Source organism: Ambystoma mexicanum, chromosome 3p, assembly GCF_040938575.1.
Source record: "Ambystoma mexicanum isolate Mex_15411 chromosome 3p, UKY_AmexF1_1, whole genome shotgun sequence".
Classification (NCBI taxonomy): domain Eukaryota; kingdom Metazoa; phylum Chordata; class Amphibia; order Caudata; family Ambystomatidae; genus Ambystoma; species Ambystoma mexicanum.
This window is the reverse complement of record NC_090925.1, coordinates 1,124,293,545-1,124,319,786: the sequence shown is the minus strand read 5'-3', so window position 1 is coordinate 1,124,319,786 and position 26,242 is coordinate 1,124,293,545. Positions and strand designations below refer to the sequence as shown.

Genomic DNA, 26,242 nt, shown 5'->3' with positions numbered 1-26,242 from the left:
CATCCAGGATCATATATGCATAATTTACCAATGTCAGGAGTTTTCATAACTTACCTTAAATGATAACTTTGAACCTATCTGTTACAAGTTTAGCTAATACCGATAGTACTTACAGATTTGACCAATCCACCGCATCAGGTGTACTCAGCAATGTGACTATTTTTAATAGATTTAGAGACAGAAACTGTTTGAACAGTATATGATGTTGCTACTAGTTGTACGACAAGTATCATTTACCAATTGTAAGTGTATTTTTGCCATTTCGTACCAATGATGGTGTTCTTTCAGATTGTATAATTTTGAATGTTCTGACTTTTACTCAATACTTCCAACAGGCTTATATTTCATATCAGTTCCATTAATTCCATTGCACATGATATTTTCATACCAAGATTCAGCCCGATGAATTTGACCTTTGCACTTGCTTCTGATTCAACTAATCAGCTACAGAGGTCATGCATCACTCGTCCAGCGGAATGGGTCATGTTACCATGGCAACCCATAGGCATTTTCAATAATTTTAATCTAATGTTAAACAAATGCTATCTAGCCTATGATCTTTAAGAGGGCTTACCGGCTATGCCCGAGGCGCCTATACATAGTCTAATGAACCAACTTCAGATTCCATCTATTGTCATCTCTTAACTGGTAATTAAATGCCTGTCGACACCTCTAATTACTATTGGCCTATAAATCATGACCATTCTGGTATCAATATATGTCCATCACACCAGTTAATTGTGGTATGCAAAATTGTTATTATACATCCTTACAGTGAACCGCCTAGGTTCCAAACACATGCATATATCAAGCCTCCTTATCGCATTTCTTGCACGTATACTGTGCGGACAATGTTCGTTTCCACTTCTCATGTCATGTTGGTTTTTAGTACTAATAATTAAATATCAGATCTTATTAAGCAACTGTATCACTATTGGTGAATGCGGTTCCACTGAATTAGTGCATCTCTGCAAAGTAAACGCACAACAAATGAGCATTTCTACTATTTCTGGCTTGGAAGCTGTTTCCAAGCAACTGGGTCACGTGACTGTCACCTGACCTATCTTGTGGAGGTTACTATAGTAACCTCCGGTCACTGCCGATGCCTTCAGCATTGGAGAAACAACCCGCCATTGTGCACACGAACATTTGGAGCCTATGCCGGTAAGCCAGAGCTGCCCCTTACTTTTCTTTTGTGCGAAGTTGATTCAGCATGTCAATATTTTCAAATCACGTAAACACGCTGTTATGATTATCTTGTAGATTACGGACGATATTAAAGGGAAAGCACGTAAAATACGTGCGCTATACTTCACTTCTGCTGCATCAGCGGCACACCAGTCGAGCAACCTCTATGGCTTGATTGTAAGATCGGTAAATATAACCTATATACTATTTACAAATTATACGTGATTACTATATAATAAACCATTAGTGCAGGATCTTTAGGCTAAATATGCACTATTTTGCTTTATGGCTTTACAGTTTACAGACCTGGCCAGCTACGCCTTTGAGAATTACTCATTCCCCAACTATCACAAGCATAACCATGAATTAACTAAGCACAATCACAACAAGGTATGACTTGATTGATTTGACTACTATAGTAATAAATAAAGGAACTAACTGCACGCATTATCCTAACGTTATGTTTTCATTTTTATTTTTTCTTCTCGCCTGTTTCTTCTTTCTCCTTTTTGCTTTGACCCACTACCCCCTACTTTTGTTGTTTTTGGATTAATTATCAAGCTGCATTTGTATTTGTATGCCCTGAGGACGGCCTTTTTGGTTGAAACACGTGTTGGCATTTCTTAAGTATAAAGGGCACTTCGTTTGCATAAAGCATTTTTTCGCATTTTATTTGTAATTGTAGTAAATTCAGGTTGTTTATCGCTACCTGGCATATAGCCTGCTTCAACAATGCGTTTTGACATTATATGGCAATATACTATGTCTTTAGTATAAACCCTTTCTCTTACAATTGTTTAAAACTCAATGGTGTATACACAGGTGTTTACTGTGTCTAAGTTTTGATCGAACCAACACATTGGATATGTGTCACTTTTTCTGTGAATGTACAACATTTTCTCTGAATTAAAACCAGCTGAACATAATTGTGACCACTTCCCCATCCTTTTGTGTTGCAATCTTACCACATCCAGTGGCTTCTGTATGGTTATCAAGCGCAGCCTGTGTAGATGGTAATCCTCAACAATTTAATTTACTTTAAGGTGATAGTAGTAGATCACCTTACCACCTACACGACAGCAGCTCAACCATTACTTAACTTCCTTTTTAATATTTCCAGTTGTGCGCATTCCTGTTTAGGGCCCTACTCCCACAACTTCCTTTCTTCACTAAATCCAAAGTCAGTTCTTCATGCAAATAGAAATACTATGTATATATTGGACCATTCAAGATGGTAACACTGACTGAAAAGTGTGGCTCGCGGACCCACGCTTCTAAAGGGCATGAGTCATTGAGTAAGTTGGAACAACAAGTGGAAGATAGAGTTCGAAGGCTGGAAACCTTGTCCCACTCAAGACTTATTCTAAAACTGAAAACTGCATGGAATCCATTTACCTTCGGATCAGGTGAACCCTTTAAAAGTCACACATTTCTGTATCGTAAAATTCTACCGCAGATAGTAAAGTTCACCCCGCCACCAACATCTGTGGTGAGGCAATCTCTTAGAGGCCCAGGATGACGTCCTACTGGCAACGGCAAACCCAATTGAAGCCCACACATCGGGCCTGAAAGATGTAAAAGAACTAGCAACCACTGTAGGAGCCACCCCCATGGGAACATCGGGAAATCAAGGTGACACAGGCATGGTGGAAATAGAGCTAATCCCATCTTCTACAGAGGAGGATTCAATAACGACGTCCTCGTCATTAAAGGAAGTAACTACAGCTAGGAGTGAGTTGACTAGGATAGTACAAGTTGCAGAGGACGTTTCCAGACGAAACAGCACGAAGCTTAAGCATGCCTTCCCTAATGAAAATGCAAAGGGCACGCATACCAGCAGCGATCTAAAAGAGAAAACGGCCATTACGGTTAAGCTGGATGGTGCGAACTCTGGAATGCCCATGAATGCGGTACAGGATCGGGATACCCGACATAACAACAAAAGACAGAGTTTCTGATGGATCTTCGGATGTAATAGAATTAGAAGACCAAAGACACCTTTCACATTGTAACAGGGGGTCTAAAACCTCAGCGAATATCATAGTGGTTTTACGTCTGAATCACAGGAATTGAAGTAAATTTCTCCAATACATCTGGGATTGATACCAACACTATGGCGGCTCTGACTATCACCATGGCGCAGTTCACACAATTATATGAGAGTCTACACAAACAATTGCAAGACCACACAACACTACTTGCAATGATGCACTCGAAGATCCTGTTTGTGAGGGCTTCATAACTGCACTTCAGAGCAACATGGACAAGGCCTCAGTCCAAATTACGAATATACTGCAGAGTATCGTAGAGCCATTTATTCAAGATAAAGATGAAAGAAGGACTCAAAGGGTAAACAAAGGGGCATTTGCCCCATGGAGAAAAGCAATCCGTCTTCAACTCTCTCATAAGCGTGGCTCGGGACTTAAAGGCAGTTATTGTACCCACGCCTAATGATCAGTCAAGTGAGATGTCACGAAACATGCCTCTTGCTGGGGAAAATAGTCTGCTCGCTCACCCACTGTCACTATTGTTAGCAACTAACCCACCCCCACACATTTGAAAGCGACAAAAGAATACACAATCTTGACAAAGGCTAAATGTGGTGCGAAGATGTTGGAACAACGCACACATCACCTGCCAATGCTTCAACAGCAGAGCCAGGGAAAGGATAACAGCAAACAGTCCCAACCAAAAATCGACATCCAAACCAATATTAAATGAGTTGCAGCATTTGATCCTCAATTAGACCATTCCGGATAAATCAAATGTCGATCAAAGAGCAATAAGCAGCACTGACAAGAAAGGATTAATACAACCAGCCTAGTTAAAACATCCAATTTTAGAACATCATCTGCATACCTCATCGACCGTATCTTACAAATAGCTGCTGAATTTATCGATACACACACGGTCACAGAAGCAGAGACAACAGTGGATTTGGCACGGATTATGAGCCTGCTAAAAATCGTCAACAGTGCAGGCTGCATATGTTCTCCCAGACAAACGAAGTAGTGACACTATCGACAACTTATAACTCAAATGAAGAGAAATTGGAGGTTGAGACTAATACACCCCTGGAGAAACATGGATCCTAAAATAGAGCTCAAAGGAATGTGATTTTTGATGTTTCATCATCGGTTGGCAAGACAATAGTCCAGTCTGGCCTGTCTCCTGTCCAATCACCTCAAAGTCTATCCTTGGAGCATACATGGCACGCGCCGAGAGCAGACCAAGATAAGGTCTACACGCGAAGGAAGACTCATATCCCGATAAGATCACACAGGGAACAAGAAAACAGCGAAAGGGTGTACAAGAACTTTGGACCCACGCAGATCTCTTAAAGAATGTAGTGACCATAGAACACGTTCTTTATCACCGATTATGAGGACAACTATAAGATCGAGTGAAAGGTGGCATCCTAAAGAGCTGCCTTTTTTGAGCCAGAGCTCAAGACAAACAAGATTGAAGGCATGGCAGGAGAAACTCCAAATATTACATTGAAGAATAAAAAACAAAGAAAGAAAAGGGACACAATGTTCACAAAAGCATTTCAAGCCTTATCCAGCTGGAACACATTTTATATATATGATGGCCTGATATTGAATAGAGCAAATGTACTTATGCTGATGCATCAGGTTTCGTCAATTGACTTACAAACGATTCAATTTGTGAATGAGGATAGACTGGACAAGGTGTTAATTCACATCTCATTGAACTTGGTTGAGCACTTGTTGATGAGGGAGACAAATGGCCTACTGCCACTGGGATTTGTCCTGGGTTCGGTGCAGACCATCAAGAAATAGGGTCCTATCTATGTAATTCAAGAGGACTCGACAGTACAAAAAGAAGAATGTGCACAAGGGAGGAAGCCACTCTACTAGTGCGGAGAGGCTCAATACTAGGTCACACTGAAACATCTAGACATGGAGAGTGTTCCCATCACATGAGGTCCGGAGGGAATGATCATGAGAGATGGAATGGTCCCAGTGACTGAACAACAACCGGAATAAGGAGATCGTAATTGAGCCAGCCTGATCTCCCCTAAGAATGTATCTTGGGGAGCTGGAACATGAGAGCCTTTGGGCATCTGTTTGGGAATTCGGATCTAACTTGGGAGAAATTTGATAATGTATGCCCTCAAGAGACTTGGCAACAAAAACCCTGATATTGGATGCATATATAATTTACTTAAATCAAGCCATGAAAGGCTCTAAAGGAAGACCTGTGTCAGGCCTCTTAAAGCTGTAAGAAACAGCAGGGGACTAACTGTGATGAATACAATCAACTCAATAATTAATCTTTCGGACGTAGGGACCACAGGATAACAGCTATACTTGGGTTATTCTATTTAACCTTTATTGCAATTCTGAGTCGAAGGGGGCAGATAATTTCCAAACAATAATAATAGGGTTTATAGACCAGTCTCTTGCAAAATGGTCTGATCTGACAATAATATTATGTGGAGATTTAAATATACACAGCTTTAACCTGTATAATGTATTGATATGTGATGATCAAACATCATTATCACGATCCGAAAAGAGATGGTTGATTTGGTGTAGGAAATTGAGATCTAGGAATATCCACATGTTAAATGGACTAACAGGGGACATCCCCGCTAGATCAACATGGATACGGAAGGGGGAAAACAGGGTGTTAGAATTTTATATATTTGTATCTGAAAATAGATTACAGCAAATAACTCCCTCCAAGTCATGGAAACTAACCGCAGGGACCATAACATTTAAAAACTGACCTGCAAGGCCTGGGCGAGGGTGACGAGCGAGCCTTTTCCAGTTGGGGTGCAGATAGCACCTGAAGGAAACAGGCTGCGTATGAATACAACAAAAATTGCTTGTCTGACCGAAAGATTTGTCTCTGCAAATAATTAATTGAAGGATTACCAACTATGTTCAGGACTGGAATATATTGGACTATTGACAAGCTTTATGGAGAGCAGGAAAACGGGTTTGAAAAACACGTTTTCTCATGCACACGTGTTTGACCGTCAGGTGGCAATCGAGGAAAATAATTGAGGGCTAACCTGAAAGAGTTGAATTTAAAAGGTAATGACGTAAAAAAGGGTATGAAAAAGTTGAAGTACAAAAACTGGATGAAGTCTAGGAAGTACTGCCTATTACAGCAAGATGCCGAAAAGATGCTAACTAGTATACAATCGAAAAATATAAGTGAGATCTGGCACCTGATTAATTCCATGACTACCCCCAGGCAGCCTTACTGACCAATTCAATACCAGTTGCACGGTGGGTAGAACACTTCACTGTTCTCTATGAGAACAGTAATGAATCACAAGTGAGGTGTGGTAAATCCAACTCCACAGTTAATGCGTAATGGTCCATTCTGATGGCAAGGGATGACATTAAGGACCTAATTAAAAAATGCAAGTGGCTCTAGAGCTCCTGTCCCTGGCGGGATGACTAATGTTGTGTTGAAAGAGAACGTCGACTTATTGGGCTGCATTCTTATTTGAGCTAGCTCATCTTTTCAGAAAAGCTAAAAAGGTTTTGTCCTTGTGGAAAACATTTGTCGTAGTCCCAATCTTCAAGGAGTGCGATAGGTCTGATCCAAAATATTATAGGCCTATTGCCTTACATGATGTATCGGGCAAGCTCTTTGCAAGCCTAGTGTTAAAACAGCCTGCAAGGTGGACTATTAATTCAAAGAATATTGACCCCTTGCAGCCAGGTATTGCTGAAGCGATAGGAACATCGCTAAATGTGTTTCTAATGAACATCTTGAAAGCGCGAGGAGCTGCTTTTATAGATTTAGCCCAAGCTTTCGACACAATTGACAGAAGTTGCCTCCGGGTAAAATTAAAATCATGAAGGGCCCGAGCGACTTGTAGGACCAATCGGGGACTTATATTCAGATACATTTCTAAAAGTGAGACTGATGCAAGTGGATCACTATCGGGACCGATTTCTATTAATAAAGGCCTAAAGCAAGGATGCTGATTGGCACTGGAGCTCTTCAACTTGTTCATATCAGATCTGCGGAAAAAAAAATGCAATCAATAAGAAGCTTCCCGCCAATGATGGAGGGCAGACCCGTGAGTACACTATTATACGCTGATGATTTGGTGCTGATCGATCAGACACCAATTGGCTTCCAAAGGCAATTGAATGTGTTGCAGCGGTACACAGAAGAAAATGGTTTAGAAATAAATGTTTCAAAATCTAGTATTTTGATCTTTCAGCATCCAGGTACCAGGCAGAGGGGTCAGTTTTTATGGTATTTGAAAAAGGAAAAAAATCATTGAAGTAAACACGTTGGTATACTTGGGCATGCAGTTGAACAACGGTGTCAGAGAAACACAGAGAGAAATGGCATTGCGGAAGAAAGCCACCATTTGCCGGCCCAGGGCTGCAAAATCTTGAATAAATTTGGAAAATTCTCCCCGATACCGGCTGTCTTATTCTACCGAATTAAGGTTATGGCAATTTTGACTTCTGGTGCAGAAGCCTTTTTTTCATATCAGCAAGTACATGGCCATTGCTAGATGGGCTTTTTTGGAAGAAAATCTATTCCAATTCAAGTTATGACAATAGAGCTGGGTTTGATATCACTCTATGCAATGGGTATTGACAGCAGGAACATCACTTATCACATCTTGGTGATGCACTAATGAATATTCCTGCTAAACTTTATTCTGTCAGATATTGTTTTTCACATTGATACCTGCGCAAACCTAATTTGTTAGTTTAAATTGTTTGTATATTGCCTTTACAATTTCAAAAGGAGACTCCAGTGGTCTGCTTCTGTATAACCAATGAGTAAAAGATTGCAATTTGATCTTGATTATAAATGTTAATAAACACAGTTTGACATTTTATGTTCTGAAATCACATTTGATCATTAACACTCAATAAATATCAACTGTATAGTTGATATTAAGGTATTTCTCTGAATGTATCTTGGGATTTCCCTATAGGAGTGCCCAGGCATTTCCTCAATTCACTTTGTGGGACCAATATTCTCTTCTACTTATGTGTTGTCAACCATTGAACATGTTGGGATCCAGAAAGCTGAGTGGGTTCTGCTATAATGCAAACCTATTCTTTACTTAATCACATATCACTGCTTCTAGACACATTAACTCACTTAGCTATTCACAGGATTAGAATTAGCAGGTTGAGCGTTGATCTATGCATCAGGATTATTAACCCACTAAACTTAATTTCCCAAACCGGGTGTTGACTCTGAAAGGCCCAAACGGTTGGGCACCAGTAGTCCCATGCATGGTATGTCTGACATGAGTGGCTGATCCAAAGCTCTACGCCTCTTTGAATTAACAATTTTGTATGTAAATCAGCTGATTTGAGGCTTTTGCCTTTGAAAGGCAGTAGGTTTTGGCAGTGTCAATCACTATTTAGTAATGAGAAAGTCATGTAAAGTGCAATGCTGAGAGCAGGATGGATTGAAATCTTCCACAGCAATGTAATCTTCTCACCTGTCCACCAGTGTGATTTATACCAGCTGAGGAGAATGGTGATAAGTGCTCAGCCACTGGTGTTCTTCAGTGCTTTAGCTCCCTACTGAAACTACCAGCATATGTTGGTACTTTGCCAATACAACACCACTGTTGAGAAATTCTGGTACTGTGCCTATACATTGCAGCCCTGCAAATTAAATCTGGATGTGATGCCACTAAACGTGCGTTAGCTCTGCTGTGAATAGTTGACGTTGTTCCTTGAAAAGGGTATGACGGTGCTGATGAGCAATTAGGGACTTTGCCTAAATATATAGCAGAACTGTTGCGAAGTACTGGTTCAGTCAGTCCCATTACAAATATTTATATTGCTCTTGAGAAGTGTTGATCCTGCCACATTTAAAGAATAATAGATAGTCCTAATGGGAAGGGGCAGCTAATTGTCAGGCACTTTGAGTTTTATGAACCTACTCTGTTCTCACATTAGAGGCATCCTTGGCAATTGTTGCAGCATTCGAATTGAGACTTCATGTCCCAGATTCTCTGGCAAAGTGTGACGTCAACACGCCACTGCACTCCTGTCCAATTGCATTCACGCACTGCCGCAGAACACAACGGAAGACTGAGGTGCGTGCAGTACTGGAAACTCCAGTCTTTAGTTCAAACAGAAGAGTAGCGCTCTGAATTTGTTTCTTTTGGGTTTCCTGGTAATTAATTGTATTCTTGCCTTTTGGATTGTTGGGCTTGACGAGCGGCTGTGGTGTTGATTTTTGTCAGTGAGCGTCTCTCTAGTTGCTGATTTTTTTGGCTTTTTTTTCATTTGGACTTGCTGTTGTAATAGCCCTGCATCATTTCTATCAGATCAGCAGTGCGTCACTATTGACATCCTTCCTACACAATACGTTGTACCTTCCCAGCTTCTCAAAACATTGTTTTGGAAGGATTTGCTCAACTGCGAAAGAGGTCAGACTCTTCGATCAACGATAGTTGTGTCCTTGTGCCATACGAGGGTAGGTACAAGCGGACTTCCTTTGACATTGTGCGCGGCAGCATCCAGGTTCTCCGTATCGGTTGGTGGTGTTCTGGCCTATTGACATTTCTTCATGTAACAAGCACAAGAAGAACCCTCATAGATTATTGGAGAGCTAGTGCGGTTACAGCTAGGAAAGCCCATATATGAGTGTCCTTGTGTTCTTTCTTTCAGCACAAACTGCTGGTCCAGACTTTCTTCTTTCCACCTGTTTCCCTGGTGGATGTGTTGATATGTCTCCATCCACTGGGTTATCAAGAGAACAGCCACTGTCTGCCATAACAATAAAGAGGGGAAGAATAAAAGATCGTAGACATTGAATGCAAGCCTTTGTGAGGTTTGGGGAACGATGCCGGGTTCAAAGGAACCCTTGTAAGGAGGCTGGTCTCTGCAATCATGGAGGCCTAAAAAATAAGAGAATATGGGCAACCACCCTTTAGTTCCATGGGATGCTTTGGAATCTCCCATGAGTCTGAAGGAAAGGGGACAGGCCGTAAGAGTATGAAAAGGTTACCCACCATAGTGACAGCTGTACTCTTTAATCCACAGTCACCTATCCTCACAATGCCCTCCTGCCTTTCCTGCTAGCAAGACTCTGAAGTCTGACGAGATAAAGGGATTGGCTATTGGGTGGTATGCCCAGGGATGTGGATGGCTCATCTGCACTTACAAGAAAGTTCCAGAATGTTGCTTTGCAACAGGCTCTAGTCCCTGTTCTCTGGGACATCCAACGAGTTTAGAGGAAAGGGGGACACTCTATGAACAGTTGTCACTAGGCTGAGTAACCTTTTTCGTAATGCCTCGTGAATCTCTCAGCCGAATGGAGGAAAGGGGACGGGATGTAGAGTATGTAACAATTGCTCAAGTGGCAATTGTCCTCCTTAGTCCAAATTCCCATTTTCTCATCCCGGGAACCCCTCTACAATCCTGACTGTATTGTTATTCCTGCATATATAGAGGAGAAAGCGCTGAAGGTCAAAGTGGCTGGAACATTCAGAAAGGGGGTTAGGAACTTCATGTTCGCTCTAAGTAAACAAAATATTGCATTTCTGTACAATTTTGGCTCATTCAGTGCAATTGTCTTTGGTCCCGTCCCTGCTGGCGGGGTTCCTGACAATATCAAGGAAAGTGGAGTATGGACCTGATATGATATGATTGGTTATTTATAACGCGCTTAATACCCAGAGGTTTCTAAGGGCGGAACCGGGGATCGAACCTGTGTTGCTCTCTGTCGTCTTGCTTCCAAGGCGAGCACGTTGCCCCTGAGCTATCCTCTCGATACTAGGAGTATATTAGTCACTACGGGGAGTATCTAGGTGTTGATGGAGGTTACAGCGAAGTAATTCAGGTTCACAAGACTCTGTTGTTAGGTTGTGATCCAACTTCTTATCTGAGGTAAACTGAGACTTAAGGTTACCAAGTTTGACAATGTGTACCTTAAGGATACCAAAGTACTGTTATATGCTCACCCGGGGTTCAGATCTCATAGGAAATAGTGGGAGAGATGGGCATGCTCTGTTTGTGTTAGTGGGTAGTGGGATACATCTCTTGATGCTGAAAGGTCTCTGGGTTTAATTAAATGACTCAATGTTAGAGATAGGGCCAATGTTAAACATCAGCATTTGCTCTAAAACTGATGGGAGGCTTTTTTTAATGTTGGTTTATGAAGTATACAAACCTAGAGCTGGATAATATGAGTGGTGGTGTTCCCCCTGCGTCCTCTCAGTTGCCTGTAGCGCCAGTTAGCACAGCAAGATCAAGCTAGGGTTTGTGGTGCAGCCTTGTGATCGAGGACAAACATTATAGATTCTGTGCACTTCTACATGGATGCTTTACCTGGAACTGAAAAGGAATTCTCAGTTAAGAGTCATCCAGCAAACCTGCGTTATCGTTTCATGAAATTAAGCACATTGCAAACTTTGATCTGTTCTTCTCATGCTTATAATTTTAGTTTTGTGTTTGAATTTCACCATTTAAATTGTGCCCCACTATTACCTTTGTGAACTTGGTCTTCATGTAATGTGTCTTGTATGCCTTTAAGATCACCATATCCCACCCACCCTCTCCACTGAACATCTGTTTCTCTGCATCCTCTGTCCTGTCAGGCATGGAGAAAAGGTGAGCCTGAGTTCCAAGTGTGCAGAAGTGGACCGGGAAATGATTACAGCTTTGGGTGTGTCAAAAGCTGTACTCAACAACGTCATCTTCTGCCATCAAGAGGAGTCAAATTGGCCACTAAGCGAGGGGAGGCAGCTGAAGCTAAAATTTGATGAGATCTTTTCAGCTACAAGGTATGTTGTTTTTTTAGCAAAATGTCAGATCATCCTTGGTGTTCATTTGAAGCGGTCTCCTATCCTGGTCCCTGTGCAGTAGCGAAACAAGAGTAGTAATTCAAAATATATATATATATATATATTTCTGAGGCTTGTGGAATCTGCTTAGATCACATGCTGTGCATAGGCCGACATCTAGTGGAAGCTGCGGAGTATTACAGTTTGTTTTTCGAAAGTCGAAAATGGGCGTCGACACAGGCGTGCCAGTAATACTATCCCTAGTGTGACGTCCACTGTACCCAAGATCCCTCACGCGTGTAGGATCCTCAGATTGTTTTTTTCCGCCATACTGGTCGGAAGCATCTTGCGGAGTTCCCTGGCCTTAGCCATACTTTTGCTGTTATTATAATTATAATTCTTATTCTTTCCCTTCCCCACCCCAACGTCGACCCTCAACCTCGACGACGGCTGGAGAAGTCATCGACCGTCGACTGCCGCACGACGGATCTGGGCCTCGGAAGGCCGCTGGCCTCGGCCCGGGCCTAGTAGGCCGCTGGCCTCGGCCCTTACAAGTAGGGAGAGTGGGGGGTGGTACATACTCTTCACTCTTGATACATAGTTACATACATTCCTACACTTAGCAGCCCGCTGCCTTAAGGTGCGTATGGAGGGTACCCCTTTTCAATTCTGCCCCAAGTGCAATCGCAAATACCCTTGGGTCGACAGGCACGCCACGTGCAATCTCTGCTTGCCGAGGGATCACCCCGAAGCGAACTGCAGAGCGTGTAGTAGGTTTAAACCTAAGACACTTAAGGACCGTTCGACAAAGCGTTGGGCCCACCACGCCAGGCAGGAGGCCATGGCAGCGGAGGGCGCCTTCAGCGATGGCAGCGACGCCGTACTTTCGGACGGCGAGGGCATTACGGCGTCGAAAGACAGCCGACGAGCGCAGGTCCCCGACCTCAGAAGGTCGTCCGGCAGGGCGGCTATGGGGAAGACCCCCGGCGACGCAAGCGCTACACACCTAACATACACTAAACACACTAAGACCAACCGGACCTCGACGACGTCGACTTCCCGGAAAGAGGCACAAAAAGAACGGTCCGACTCGGTGTCCTCTGGGCGCTCTCGATCGAGATCGCCTCACGACGCAAGGCAATCATCCACTCTTGCCAAGAGTGCCTCGCTACACACATTAACGGAAGTTCGATCGTCGGGAGACGAAGACGACTTCCACCCCCAGGCCGCGCTCCAAGATACCGAGACCGCGGTTAACACCAGTGAGGCCCCACACCCGAAGCACACAGATACCTCTCCAGACCCTCGGCGCCAGGCGTCGAAAGTCTCTGGGGCCTCCAAGGGACAGGGAAAACATTTTTCCACGCACGGGGAGGGGGGGAAACAGCGGAAAGCACAGCCTTCCACCCCTGTAAAGCCATCCTCTCACCCTAGGCAGACAAGCAAACACAAGTCTACCCTTGAAAAGTCCCATAAATCACCTGCTAAAGTAATACCCTGTTCCAGGGAATGGTCCAGTGAAGACATAGACAGGGTTATGTCTAGAATGTCTTCCTTAGCTGATTTTTATGATAAGAACCCAGAACACTTTCTTTCATATAACCCTCAAGGGGCCACACCCTCAGGCTCCTCCGATCCCATCCCGCTAAGTAAAAAGCCCCGGGTCGAAAGACCTGAACCCTTCGAGGTTCAGCCTTACTCCACTCCATATTCTACTCCACTCCCCAGTTACCAGGGACAAGTTTTCCCTGAAGAGGACCAGGAGTTTGACATTATGGAAGAACAAACCAGGACAGATTACTATGCGGAGGATGAGGACCTGGAGGAGGGAGAAGATGAGCAGGAAATTTACAGAGTAGATTCCCCAGTACAAAGCGAAGCCCCAGTCACTGACTCTCCAGTTGATAACCAGCCCCTCCTTAACGAGGTTCTCGCTCGAGCAGCGGAACACTTCCACATCGACACCCACGGTGTACAGGAGGAAAGGGACTTCGCGGAGGAGTTTGTAGGAGAGAGAAGACCGGTCGCTCAGACCATCCCTATCCTCAAATCCATCCTACGAAGAATAGATCCTTCCCTGGTGAATCCAAACCTCACCAGAGCTGTCAACCCCAGAATTGAAAAGATTTTCCGGGCAGCCCAGTCTGACCCTCTGTATATAAGGGGACATCTTAAACCAGATTCCCTAGTGGTTACCAACACTAGAAAAAGGGCTGGCACGCCCTTATCTTCATCAGAAGCTCCTCCCGACAAGGAGAGCAAAAAACTTTACGGGTTTGGCAGGAAGGTAGCCTCAACGTCCGCCTACCAAGCAAGGATTGCGAATTCCACCACCCTGTTGGCTAGTTACAATTGCCATCAATGGGAAGAAGTCGCGGCGCTCATTGCCTCTGCTCCAGAACCGTTAAAGGGCCAGCTGGCTCGGATCTCGGCAGAGGGGAGAGCCGTGTCTGGTTGCATTTTAAATGCAACTTTCGACGCCGCTGACAACGCAGGGAGATTGATAGCAGAAGGTACTGTTATCAAAAGACATGCGTGGTTACGGCAGTCGGGATTCAAAACAGAAACCCAGGCTTCTTTAATAGGCAAGCCAGTGGAACCCGACCTATTGTTTGGGAAAGCGGTCGAAGACGCACTTAAAAATGCCAAAGATGAATATGAGACTCTCAAATCCCTTGGCCAGCTCACCAACAAACCCCCTAACCAGAGGGGGAACAGTAATTTTCGTCGCCCACGCGGCCAAAATTCACAAAGAGGCAACTATGCCCAGGGACAGGGTACACAATGGAATAACAACCAGCAGTCTACCCAGAGTTACGGCAGGGGTAACAAAAGAGGTCGTGGAAGAGGCAGAGGCAGCCCCAACAAGGGAGGTGGCACGCCTCCACCAAAACAGTGACGCTCAGTTCAGGGTCCCTTGTCACGCAACCCCAGTAGGGGGACGCATTTCCACCTTCACCCAAGCTTGGGAAGGGATCACCTCAGACAGATGGGTGCTGTCAACAGTATCCGCAGGATATTGTATAGAACTACTGCAGCGTCCCCGGAACCATCCTCCACGACAAAGAGTGCACTCCCTAGAGCATCAAAGGATCCTTCTCGAGGAGATCGCCATTCTGCTACAAAAGGACGCGATAGAACTCGTCCCAGGACTCCAGGTAAACAAGGGTATCTATTCAACTTACTTCCTTGTGCCAAAGAAAGATTTGACAATGCGCCCAGTATTGGACTTACGGCCTGCCAACAAGTATGTCAAGCCCCAAAAATTCCGTATGACCACGCTACAAGAGGTAATCCCCCTCCTAAAAAAGGGGGATTACATGGAAACCTTGGATATGAAAGATGCTTATTTTCATATTTCCATGCTCCCAGCGCACAGAAAGTACTTGCGCTTCAAGGTGGACAGTCGCCACTACCAATTCAAGGTACTGCCCTTCGGGATAGCTTCAGCACCAAGGGTATTCACCAAGGTACTGGCGGTGGCGGCTGCACACCTACGCAGGGAGGCAATCCCGGTGTACCCTTATCTGGACGACTGGCTCATAACGGGGGAAACCCCAGGAATTTGCAGGTCAAACATTCAGAGGACTATCGACCTCCTCCACGAATTAGGCTTCTCTATCAACGAGAAAAAGTCAAGTCTGGTGCCAAGCACCTCAAAACAGTTTCTAGGAGCAGTCCTAGATACTCAGAAAGGATTGACCTTCCCTTCGGAAGACAGAATTCGGAATATACTTCTGCAAATTCCGCATTATCAGTCAGGTCAACAGATAACAGTACGCAAAGCTATGCGGTTACTGGGCATGATGGCGTCATGCATTTACCTGGTTCCCCACGCGCGCCTGCGCATGCGTCCCATGCAGGAATGGTTGGCGAAACAGTGGTCTCAGGCAAGTGGTCATTGGGACGATCTAGTGGTCGTTTCGCCAACACTCGTACAAAGCCTACACCGGTGGACAAGAGAGAATCTCGCAAAGGGGAAACCCTTTTACAATCCCGAAGTACAAGCCGTGGTGACTACAGATGCATGCCTGACTGGGTGGGGAGCTCACCATCTCCACCACACAGCTCAGGGTCTCTGGTCTCACTCAGTAGCCAAGAACCACATCAATCTGCTAGAGCTTCTGGCAGTATTCCGAGCGCTAAAGGCGTTCGAGCCCCATCTACTGAACTTGTCGGTGCAGATCAGGACGGACAGCACGACAGCCATGTTCTATCTGAACAAGCAAGGGGGGACTCGTTCGCCAAATCTGTCCAAGCTTGCCCAAAAAATCTGGATATGGGCACTCAAACGGAACATCTTCCTGTCATCGCAACATGTTCCAGGGGAGCTCAATTCCCTAGCGGATGCTCTAAGCAGAGACTCCCTCCCAGAAGAACACGAATGGGTCCTTCACAGAGACGTGGTAGAAGATCTCTTCTCTCAGTGGGGTTTCCCCACTATAGACCTATTCGCCACAAGCGAAAACAAACAATGCCCAGGATTTGCATCCAGGTTCCCCCAGCCGGACTCCCAAGGGAATGCCCTGTGGATGAACTGGTCAGGGATGTTTGCGTACGCTTTTCCACCAACTCCTCTCATCAGGAAGGTGGTGTACAAGATGAACAAGGAATCGATGACGCTCATCCTAGTTGCTCCCATGTGGGCGAGACAACCATGGTTTCCACACCTACGCAGGATGGCGGTGTGCGAGCCCATCAGACTCCCAGCCTGGTACAACCTACTGTCCCAGCAACAGGGTCAAACAGTGCATCAGGAACCCAACTCTATGAACCTAGCAGCATGGCTCCTGAAGTCATAGAGTTTGGACATCTCAAATTAACACAGAGGTGTATGGACATTCTAAAGGAGTCCAGGAAACCAAATACAAGGCACTGTTACTTTGATAAGTGGAAAAGATTCGTTATCTGGTGCCAGAATAAACTAATCAACCCGGTTGATTGCACTCCTTCCAACGTTGTGACATACATGCTCCACCTGCTGGATGCAGGGTTGGTTTTTAACTCGCTGAAAGTACACCTGGCAGCCCTCTCGGCTTACAACACATCCCATAACAAGGTCTCGTGGTGGAAAGTGCCAGTGGTTAAAGCCTTCATGGAAGGAGTAAAGAGACTTCACCCTCCTATTTCGAACCCACCGCCAGGATGGGACCTCAACGTGGTGCTAGCTAAGCTCATGGGACCCCCATTCGAACCCATGCATAAAAGTAGTCTCAAACACCTGACTTATAAAACGGCCTTCTTAGTAGCCATTACCTCCATAAGAAGGGTCAGTGAAATTCAGGCTCTGTCAGTGCAAGATCCTTTCTTTACTATCCACAAGGACAAACTGGTTTTACGCACACACCCTAGGTTCTCACCTAAATTTATATCTAAGTTCCATGTAAACCAGTCCATCGAGCTTCCGGCTTTCTTCCAAAACCCGCAAAGCTCGGCTGAGGTGAAACTACACACCCTAGATGTGCGTAGGGCGGTCCTATACTATGTAAATAAAACCAGACCGCTAAGGAAAACAGATCAACTGTTTGTCTCCGTAGCTACAGGCAGAGAGGGAGATCGCGTCTCTAAGGGCGCTATCTCGAAGTGGATTATCAACTGTATACAGCTGTGTTACTCTCTTTCTGAAAAGACTCTGCCTTTTACGCCAGGGGCCCACTCTACTAGAGGCATTGGTGCCACTCTGGCTTTCATTGCAAATGTTCCCCTCGACACCATTTGCAAAGCGGCTACTTGGAGCTCTATTCACACTTTTACTCAGCATTACTGCATTGACACTCATTCCAAGACAGATACACAAGTGGGACAAGCGGTTCTAAGACACCTGTTTGCTCATGACCCTTCTCACATCCCACCTCCTTCTTCTGGTACTGCTCGCTAATCTATGCACAGCATGTGATCTAAGCAGATTCCACAAGCCTCAGAAGGGATACATTACTCACCGTAATCGTATTTCTGATGCTTGTATCTGCTTAGATTCACATGCGACCCACCCTTCCTCCCCTCCGAGAGAAGGCGCATGATTGCTTGTAGTCTTACCTTTCTGTCTATCTGCTTGGATTATCTGTACTCACGCTACTCCTCATGCTTCCTCATGTCAGAAAAAATACAATCTGAGGATCCTACACGCGTGAGGGATCTTGGGTACAGTGGACGTCACACTAGGGATAGTATTACTGGCACGCCTGTGTCGACGCCCATTTTCTACTTTCGAAAAACAAACTGTAATACTCCGCAGCTTCCACTAGATGTCGGCCTATGCACAGCATGTGAATCTAAGCAGATACAAGCATCAGAAATACGATTACGGTGAGTAATGTATCATATATATATATATATATATATATATATATATATATATATATATATATATATATATATATATATATATATATTTATTTCTGAGGCTTGTGGAATCTGCTTAGATCATATGCTGTGCATAGGCCGACATCTAGTGGAAGCTGCAGAGTATTACAGTTTGTTTTTCGAAACTCGAAAATGGGCGTCGACACAGGGCGTGCCAGTAATACTATCCCTAGTGTGACGTCCACTGTACCCAAGATCCCTCACGCGTCTAGGATCCTCAGATTGTTTTTTTCCGCCATACTGGTCGGAAGCATTTTGCGGAGTCCCCTGGCCTTAGCCATACTTTTGCTAAAATATTGATTAATTTACATCCTTTCCCTATCCCAACGTCGAACTTCGACACTCGACGCCGGCTGGAGAAGAAATCGACCGCCGGCTGCTGCACGACGGATTTGGGCCTCGGAAGGCCTCTGGCCTCGGCCCGGGCCTTGGAAGGCCTCTGGCCTCGGCCCGGGCCTTGGAAGGCCTCTGGCCTCGGCCCTGCAAGTAGGGAGAGTGGGGGGTTGGACATACTCTACACTCTTGGTATATAGGTACACCTTATACATTTCCTACACTTAACAGCCCGCTGCCTCAAGGTGCGTATGGAGGGTACCCCTTTTCAATTCTGCCCCAAGTGCAATCGCAAATACCCTTGGGTCGACAGGCACGCCACGTGCAATCTCTGCTTGCCGAGGGACCACCCCGAAGCGAACTGCAGAGCGTTTAGTAGGTTTAAACCTAAGACACTTAAGGACCGTTCGACGAAGCGTTGGGCCCACCACGCCAGGTAGGCGGCCATGGCAGCGGAGGGCGCCTTCAGCGATGGCAGCGACGCCATGCTTTCGGACAGCGAGGGCATTACGGCATAGAAAGACAGCCGAGCGCAGGTCCCCGACCTCGGAAGGTCGTCCGACAGGGCGGCTATGGGGAAGACCCCCGGCGACACAGGCGCTTCACACACCACTCACACAAAACACACAAAGTCCAACTGAGACTCGACGACATCGAGTTCTCCGAAAGAGGCACAAACAGAACGGTCCGAATCGGTGTCCTCTGGGCGTTCTCGATCGAGATTGCCGCATGACTCCAGGCAATCATCCACTCTTGCCAAGAGTGCCTCGCTCCCTAGGCTAACAGAAGTTCGATCGTCAGAGGACGAAGATGACTTCAACCCCCAGGCCGCGCTCCAGGGGTCGGAGCCCGCAGACAAGGTCAGCGCAGTCCCAAGTTCGAAGGACAGGGACTCTACCCCCGATCCTCGACGCCAGGCGTCAAAAACCTCCGGAGCCACTAAGGGACAGGGAAAACACTTTTCCACTCACGGGGAAGGGGGAAAACAGCAGAAGAAGCAGCCTCTGCACTCTTCCACACCTGTGAAACACTCCACTCCTCCTAAACAGACAGACAAGACCAGGTCTGCTGATATTTCTAAAACCAGCAAATCTACTCAAGATAAATCTCCTAGACTTTCTGAGAGAGTCATTCCCAGTTCCAAAAAATGGTTGAGTGATGACATAGGGTCATGTCAAGGATGTCTTCTTTGGCAGACTTTTACGATAAAAAAATCCAGACCATTTCCTTTCATATGATCCACAAGGGGCTACACCCTCAGGCTCTAATGATCCTATCCCCCCCGAGTAAGAAGCCACGGTTTGAGACACCGATGAGGTCTACAGACCCCTTCCAGGTACAACCATACTCACGGCCATACTCACTGTATCAAGGCGAGACTTCCTTTTGTGAGGACTAAGATTTTGGCATGGTAGAAGAGCAAACTGGGACGGGCTACAATGGGGATGATGAGGACCAAGAAGAGGAAGAGGAAGACCCTGAAACCTACAGAGTAGATTCCCCGGTAGAGAAGGAAGCCCCGGTTACCGACTCCCCTGTCGATAACCAACCCCTCCTGAACGAGGTTCTCGCACGTGCAGCAGAACATTTCCATATTGACACCCACGGTGTCCAGGAAGAGAGGGACTTCGCCGAGGAGTTAGTGGGAGAAAGGAGGCATGTTGCCCAGACCATCCCTATCCTTATGTCTATTAAGCGAAGAATAGACCCGTCCCTGGTGAACCCGAACCTCACCAGAGCAGTCAATCCCAGAGTTGAAAAACTTTTCAGGGCAGCCCAGTCTGACCCTCTCTATATAAGAGGACATCTGAAGCCAGACTCCCTAGTTGTCACCAACACTCGTAAGAGGGCTGGAACACCCTTGTCATCGTCCGAAGCTCCTCCAGACAAGGAGAGCAAAAAACTATATGGTTTCGGCAGGAAAGTAGCCTCAACGTCCGCCTATCAGGCAAGGCTTGCAAACTCCACCACCCTGTTGGCCAGCTACAACTGCCATCAGTGGGAAGAAGTCGCAGCACTCATAGCCTCTGCACCAGAACCCTTAAAGGGCCAGTTAGCTCGAATTTCCGCAGAGGATAGACCCGTGTCTGGTTGCATTTTAAAAGCAACTTTTGACGCCGCGGACAACGCAGGCAGATTGATAGCAGAAGGTACTGTTATCAAGAGACATGCGTGGTTACGGCAGTCTGGTTTTAAGGCAGAAACCCAGGCATCATTGTTGGACAAACCGGTGGAAGCTGATCTGTTTTTTGGTAAGGCGGTCGAGGACGCGCTGAAGAATGCCAAGGACAAATACGAGACACTCAAGTCCCTTGGCCAGTTAACCAATAAACCCCCTAACCAGAGAGGGAATAGTAATTTTCGTCACCCACACGGCCAAAATTCCCAGAGAGGATCTAACTATTCCCAGGGGTAGGGTACACAGTGGAACAACAACAGCCAACAGTCTACCCAGGGTTACGGCAGGGGTAATAGGAGAGGACGTGGTAAAGGCAGAGGCAGCCCCAGTAAAGGAGGCGGCACGCCTCCACCAAAACAGTGACGCTCAGTTCAGGGTCCCTTCTCACGCAACCCCAGTAGGGGGAAGCATTTCCAACTTCACCCAGGCTTGGGAAGGGATCACATCAGACAGATGGGTGCTGTCAACAGTATCCGCAGGGTACTGTATAGAACTACTGCAGCGTCCCCTGAACCATCCTCCACGACAAAGAGTACACTCTTTAGAACATCAGAAGATTCTCCTCGAGGAGATCGGCATTCTGCTAGCAAAGGACGCGATAGAACTCGTCCCGGGACACCAGGTAAACAAGAGTATTTATTCAACTTACTTCCTTTTGCCAAAAAAAGATTTGACAATGCGCCCAGTATTGGACTTACGGCCTGCCAACAAGTATGTCAAGCCCCAAAAGTTTCGTATGACTACGCTACAAGAGGTAATCCCCCTCCTAAAAAAGGGGGATTACATGGCAACCATGGATATGAAAGATTCCTATTTTCATATTTCCATGTTCCCAGCGCACAGAAGGTACTTGCGCTTCAAGGTGGACAGTCGACACTACCAATTCAAGGTACTGCCCTTCGGGATAGCTTCGGCACCAAGGGTATTCACCAAGGTACTGGCGGTGGCGGCTGCACACCTACGCAGGGAGGCAATCCTGGTGTACCCTTATCTGGACGACTGGCTCATAACGGGGGAAACCCCAGTAATTTGCAGGACAAACATTCAAAGGACTATCAACCTCCTCCACGAATTAGGCTTCTCAATCAACGAGAAAATGTCAAGCCTGGTGCCAAGCACCTCCAAACAGTTCCTAGGAGCAATCCTAGATACTCAAGAGGGGTTGACATTTCCGTCAGAGGAAAGAATTCGGAATATACTACTGCAAATTCCGCAATATCAGTCCGGTCACCAAATAACGGTAGGCAAAGCAATGCGTTTGCTGGGCATGATGGCGTCATTTATTTACCTGGTCCCCCACGCGCGCCTGTGCATGCGTCCCATGCAGGAATGGTTGGCGAAACAGTGGTCTCTGGCAAGTGGTCAGTGGGACGATCTAGTGGTCGTTTCGCCAACACTAGTACAAAGCCTTCACTGGTGGACAAGAGAGAATCTTGCACAGGGAAAACCCTTTTACGATCCCGAAGTACAGGCAGTAGTCACTACCGATGCATGTCTGACGGGGTGGGGAGCTCACCATCTCCACCACACAGCTCAGGGTCTCTGGTCTCCCTCAGTCGCCAAGAACCACATCAACCTGCTAGAGCTTCTGGCAGTATTCAGAGCGCTTCAAGGGTTCGAGCCCCACCTACTAAACCTGTCAGTGCAAATCCGGACGGACAGCACAACAGCCTTGTTCTACCTGAACAAGCAAGGAGGGACTCGTTCGCCAAATCTGTCCAAGCTTGCCCAGAAAATCTGGATATGGGCACTCAGACGGAACATCTTCCTGTCATCACAACATGTTCCAGGGGAGCTCCATTCCCTAGCGGATGCTCTGAGCAGAGACTCCCTCCCAGAGGAACACGAATGGGTTCTACACAGAGAGGTCGTAGAAGATATCTTCTCTCAGTGGGGTTTCCCCACTATAGACTTATTCGCCACAAGCGAAAACAGACAATGCCCAGGATTTGCATCCAGGTTCCTCCAACCAGACTCCCAGGGGAACGCCCTGTGGATGAACTGGTCAGGGATGTTTGCGTACGCTTTTCCACCAACTCCTCTCATCAGGAAGGTGGTCAACAAGATGAACAGAGTGTCGATGACGCTCGTCCTAGTTGCTCCCATGTGGGCAAGACAACCGTGGTTCCCACACCTACGCAGGATGGCGGTGTGCGAGCCCATCAAACTTCCAGCCTGCTACAACCTACTGTCCCAGCACCAAGGTCAAACAGTGCATCAGCAACCCAACTCAATGAACCTGGCAGCATGGCTCCTGAAGTCAAAGAGTTTGGACATCTCAATTTACCACAGAGGTGTATGGACATCCTAAAGTAATCTAGGAAACCAAACACAAGGCACTGTTACTTTGACAAGTGGAAGAGATTTGTTATCTGGTGCCAGAGTAGACCAATCAACCCAGTTGATTGCACTCCTTCCACTATTGTTACATACATGCTCCACCTGCTAGATGCAGGATCGGTTTTTAACTCACTGAAAGTACACCTGGCAGCCCTGTCGGCATACACCACTTCCCATAACAAGGTCTCGTGGTGGAAAGTACCAGTAGTTAAAGCCTTCATGGAAGGAGTAAAGAGACTTCACCCTCCTATTTCAAACCCACCACCAGGGTGGGACCTTAATGTGGTGCTATCTAAGCTCATGGGCCCCCATTTTCGAGCCCATGCATAAAAGCAGTCTCAAACACCTGACTTATAAAACGGCCTTCTTAGTAGCTATTACTTCTATAAGAAGGGTCAGTGAAATTCAGGCTCTGTCAGTGCAGGATCCCTTCTTTACTGCCCATAAATACAAACTGGTTTTACGCACACACCCTAGGTTCTCACCTAAGTTTATATCTAAATTCCACGTAAACCAGTCCATCGAGCTTCCGGCTTTCTTCCAGGACCCTCAAAGCTCGGCCGAGGTGAAACTACACACCCTAGATGTGCGTAGGGCGGTCCTCTACTATGTAAATAAAACCAGACCTCTAAGGAAAACAGATCAACTGTTTGTTTCCGTAGCTACAGACAGAGAGGGGGATCGCGTCTCTAAAGGTGCCATCTCGAAGTTGATTATTAACTGTATCCAGCTGTGTTACTCACTCTCTGAAAGAACTCTGCCTTTCACGCCAGGAGTCCACTCTACTAGAGGCATTGGGGCCACTCTGGCTTTCATTGCAAATGTACCCCTTGACACCATTTGCAAAGCAACTACTTGGAGCTCTATTCACACTTTTACTCAGCATTACTGCATTGACACCCATTCCAAGGCAGATACACAAGTGGGACAAGCGGTTCTAAGACGCTTATTTGCTCATGACCCTTCTCGCATCCCACCTCCTTCTTAAGGTACTGCTCGCTAATCTATGCACAGCATGTGATCTAAGCAGATTCCACAAGCCTCAGAAGGGATACATTACTCACCGTAATCGTATTTCTGATGCTTGTATCTGCTTAGATTCACATGCGACCCACCCTTCCTCCCCTCTGAGAGAAGGCGCATGGTTGCTTGTAGTCTTACCTTTCTATATATCTGCTTGGATTATCTGTACTCGCGCTACTCCTCATGCTACCTCATGTCAGAAAAAATACAATTTGAGGGTCCTAGATGCGTGAGGGATCATGGGTACAGTGGACGTCACACTAGGGATAGTATTACTGGCACGCCCTGTGTCAACGCCCATTTTCGAGTTTCGAAAAACAAACCGTAATACTCAGCATCTTCCACTAGATGTCGGCCTATGCACAGCATGTGCATCTAAGCAGATACAAGCATCAGAAATATGATTACGGTGAGTAATGTATTATATATATATATATATTATTTTTTATTTATTTTTTATTGAAGTTTTCAAAACATATCATAAACCACACAGCAACATTATCAGGAACAAATTGTGCTTGGTAACATTCAGTTTTAATCCTGCCCCCAAATTGCCCCTGATTACTAAGTTCTCAATAACAATACCCCCACCCACCCCTCCCCCTCTTGGAACTGTGTTTCCTCTAGTTTGAGTGTTACACATAGTTCTCTTGATCGTGAGTTGTGTGTAGTGTTCTCGCTTATCTTTGGATAGTGAATATGGCCTCCTCTTTGGGGTCTAGTTTAACCAGGTACATTGGTCTCCTCGGGCAAGACAACTTTCCTATTTTCAGTAGCTAGGCAAGACTTAGAAGTGTTCACTCCGGTCTGGTTCATAATTCCCTTTCAAGTACAAGTTGTCAAGGCCCAGGCATATATCTCCGCACAAAATCTCCCCATAAAGGCTCGTATTGAGTGGATTTCCCATGAAGGGCTGCAGTGATTCTTTCCATTATACAAATGTAAGTGGCCACATTTATCCATTCCTTCTTCCATGGTACCTGGTTTGCTTTCCACCTCATCACGAGGGCGGCCCATGCGTCTAATAGCAGCAGGGCCGTCAGCCCAGTTTTTCTCTTGCGTTCATCCTCGCACTCTTCAAACCCAAACAATATTAGGAGGGGGTCAGCGGTTTGTTGGATCCCGTCCAGATCCCTGATCCATCCCAAGACCTCGTCCCAAAAGATCCTGACACGGGGGCATCCCGATCACATGTGCCAATAGTTTGCACTCTTGCCACGTTCATGCCAGCACAGCGGGCTTGTTGACTAGAGCATTTGTGACAGTCTGTGCAGGTCATACTGCCATCTATGTAACAGTTTAATGGCGTGTAACTTATACTGACTGGCTACCGAGACCTGTGAGGCCCCCTTACACATTTTCCCCCACATGCTAGGATCAATTTCTCCCCCGAAGTCTGTCTCCCTCCTACGCTTCGGATTTAGAGTTGACCCCTTCCCTACGTCAATCAACTCTCTGTACATCACGGAGATCAGGCCTTTAGACCCAGTTCTGGTATTTAGTCGTTGTTCAAATGGGGTGAGGCCCCTCTGGACCTTCTCCCTCCATTTGTCCCTCATAAAGATTGCCTTGAGCTGCAGGAAAGGAAAGCCGGAAGAGGGCCCAACCCCAGGGCGTCCTCTAATTCCGAGATTGTTACAAAAGTCCCCTCCCTCCAAAGTTGGCCCACCCTCTCCAACCCAGCTTTGTACCAGGGATGGAATCTTTCATGAATAGGGATGTCTTCTCTGACCCCGGGTGCCCAGATGTGACTCAGGGGACGGCCACAAAGTGATCCCCCGCATGTTGATCCCGTCTCTCCATATGTCCCATATGGTCCCCCGTATCGGGTGATCCCTTAATCTACGTATCAATTTATTCCTCAGGACCCATAACCATTCGGCAACGGTGGCTGGGGCCAGGTAGGCATTGTCCAATTCTATCCATTAGAGCCCCTTTTGCCTTCTCAGATGGGGGACCAGAATTCTTAACTGAGCAGCCTCATGATACTTCCTGAGATCTGGTAGGCCCACACCACCCATATCTTTGGGTAACCTCAATATCTC

The 26,242-nt window shown here is 46.1% G+C and overlaps 1 protein-coding gene across 5 annotated transcripts in view; it reads left to right on the top strand.

Moving 5' to 3' along the window:
* RAD50 (RAD50 double strand break repair protein) overlaps window positions 1–26,242 on the top strand; it is a 1,278,308-nt gene that overhangs the window by 271,581 nt on the left and 980,485 nt on the right. For all 5 annotated transcript variants that reach the window (XM_069652502.1, XM_069652503.1, XM_069652505.1 and 2 more), the window contains one exon: window positions 11,774–11,959. In XM_069652502.1, the coding sequence (XP_069508603.1) occupies window positions 11,774–11,959 (186 nt within the window). The remainder of the gene's footprint in view (window positions 1–11,773; window positions 11,960–26,242) is intronic.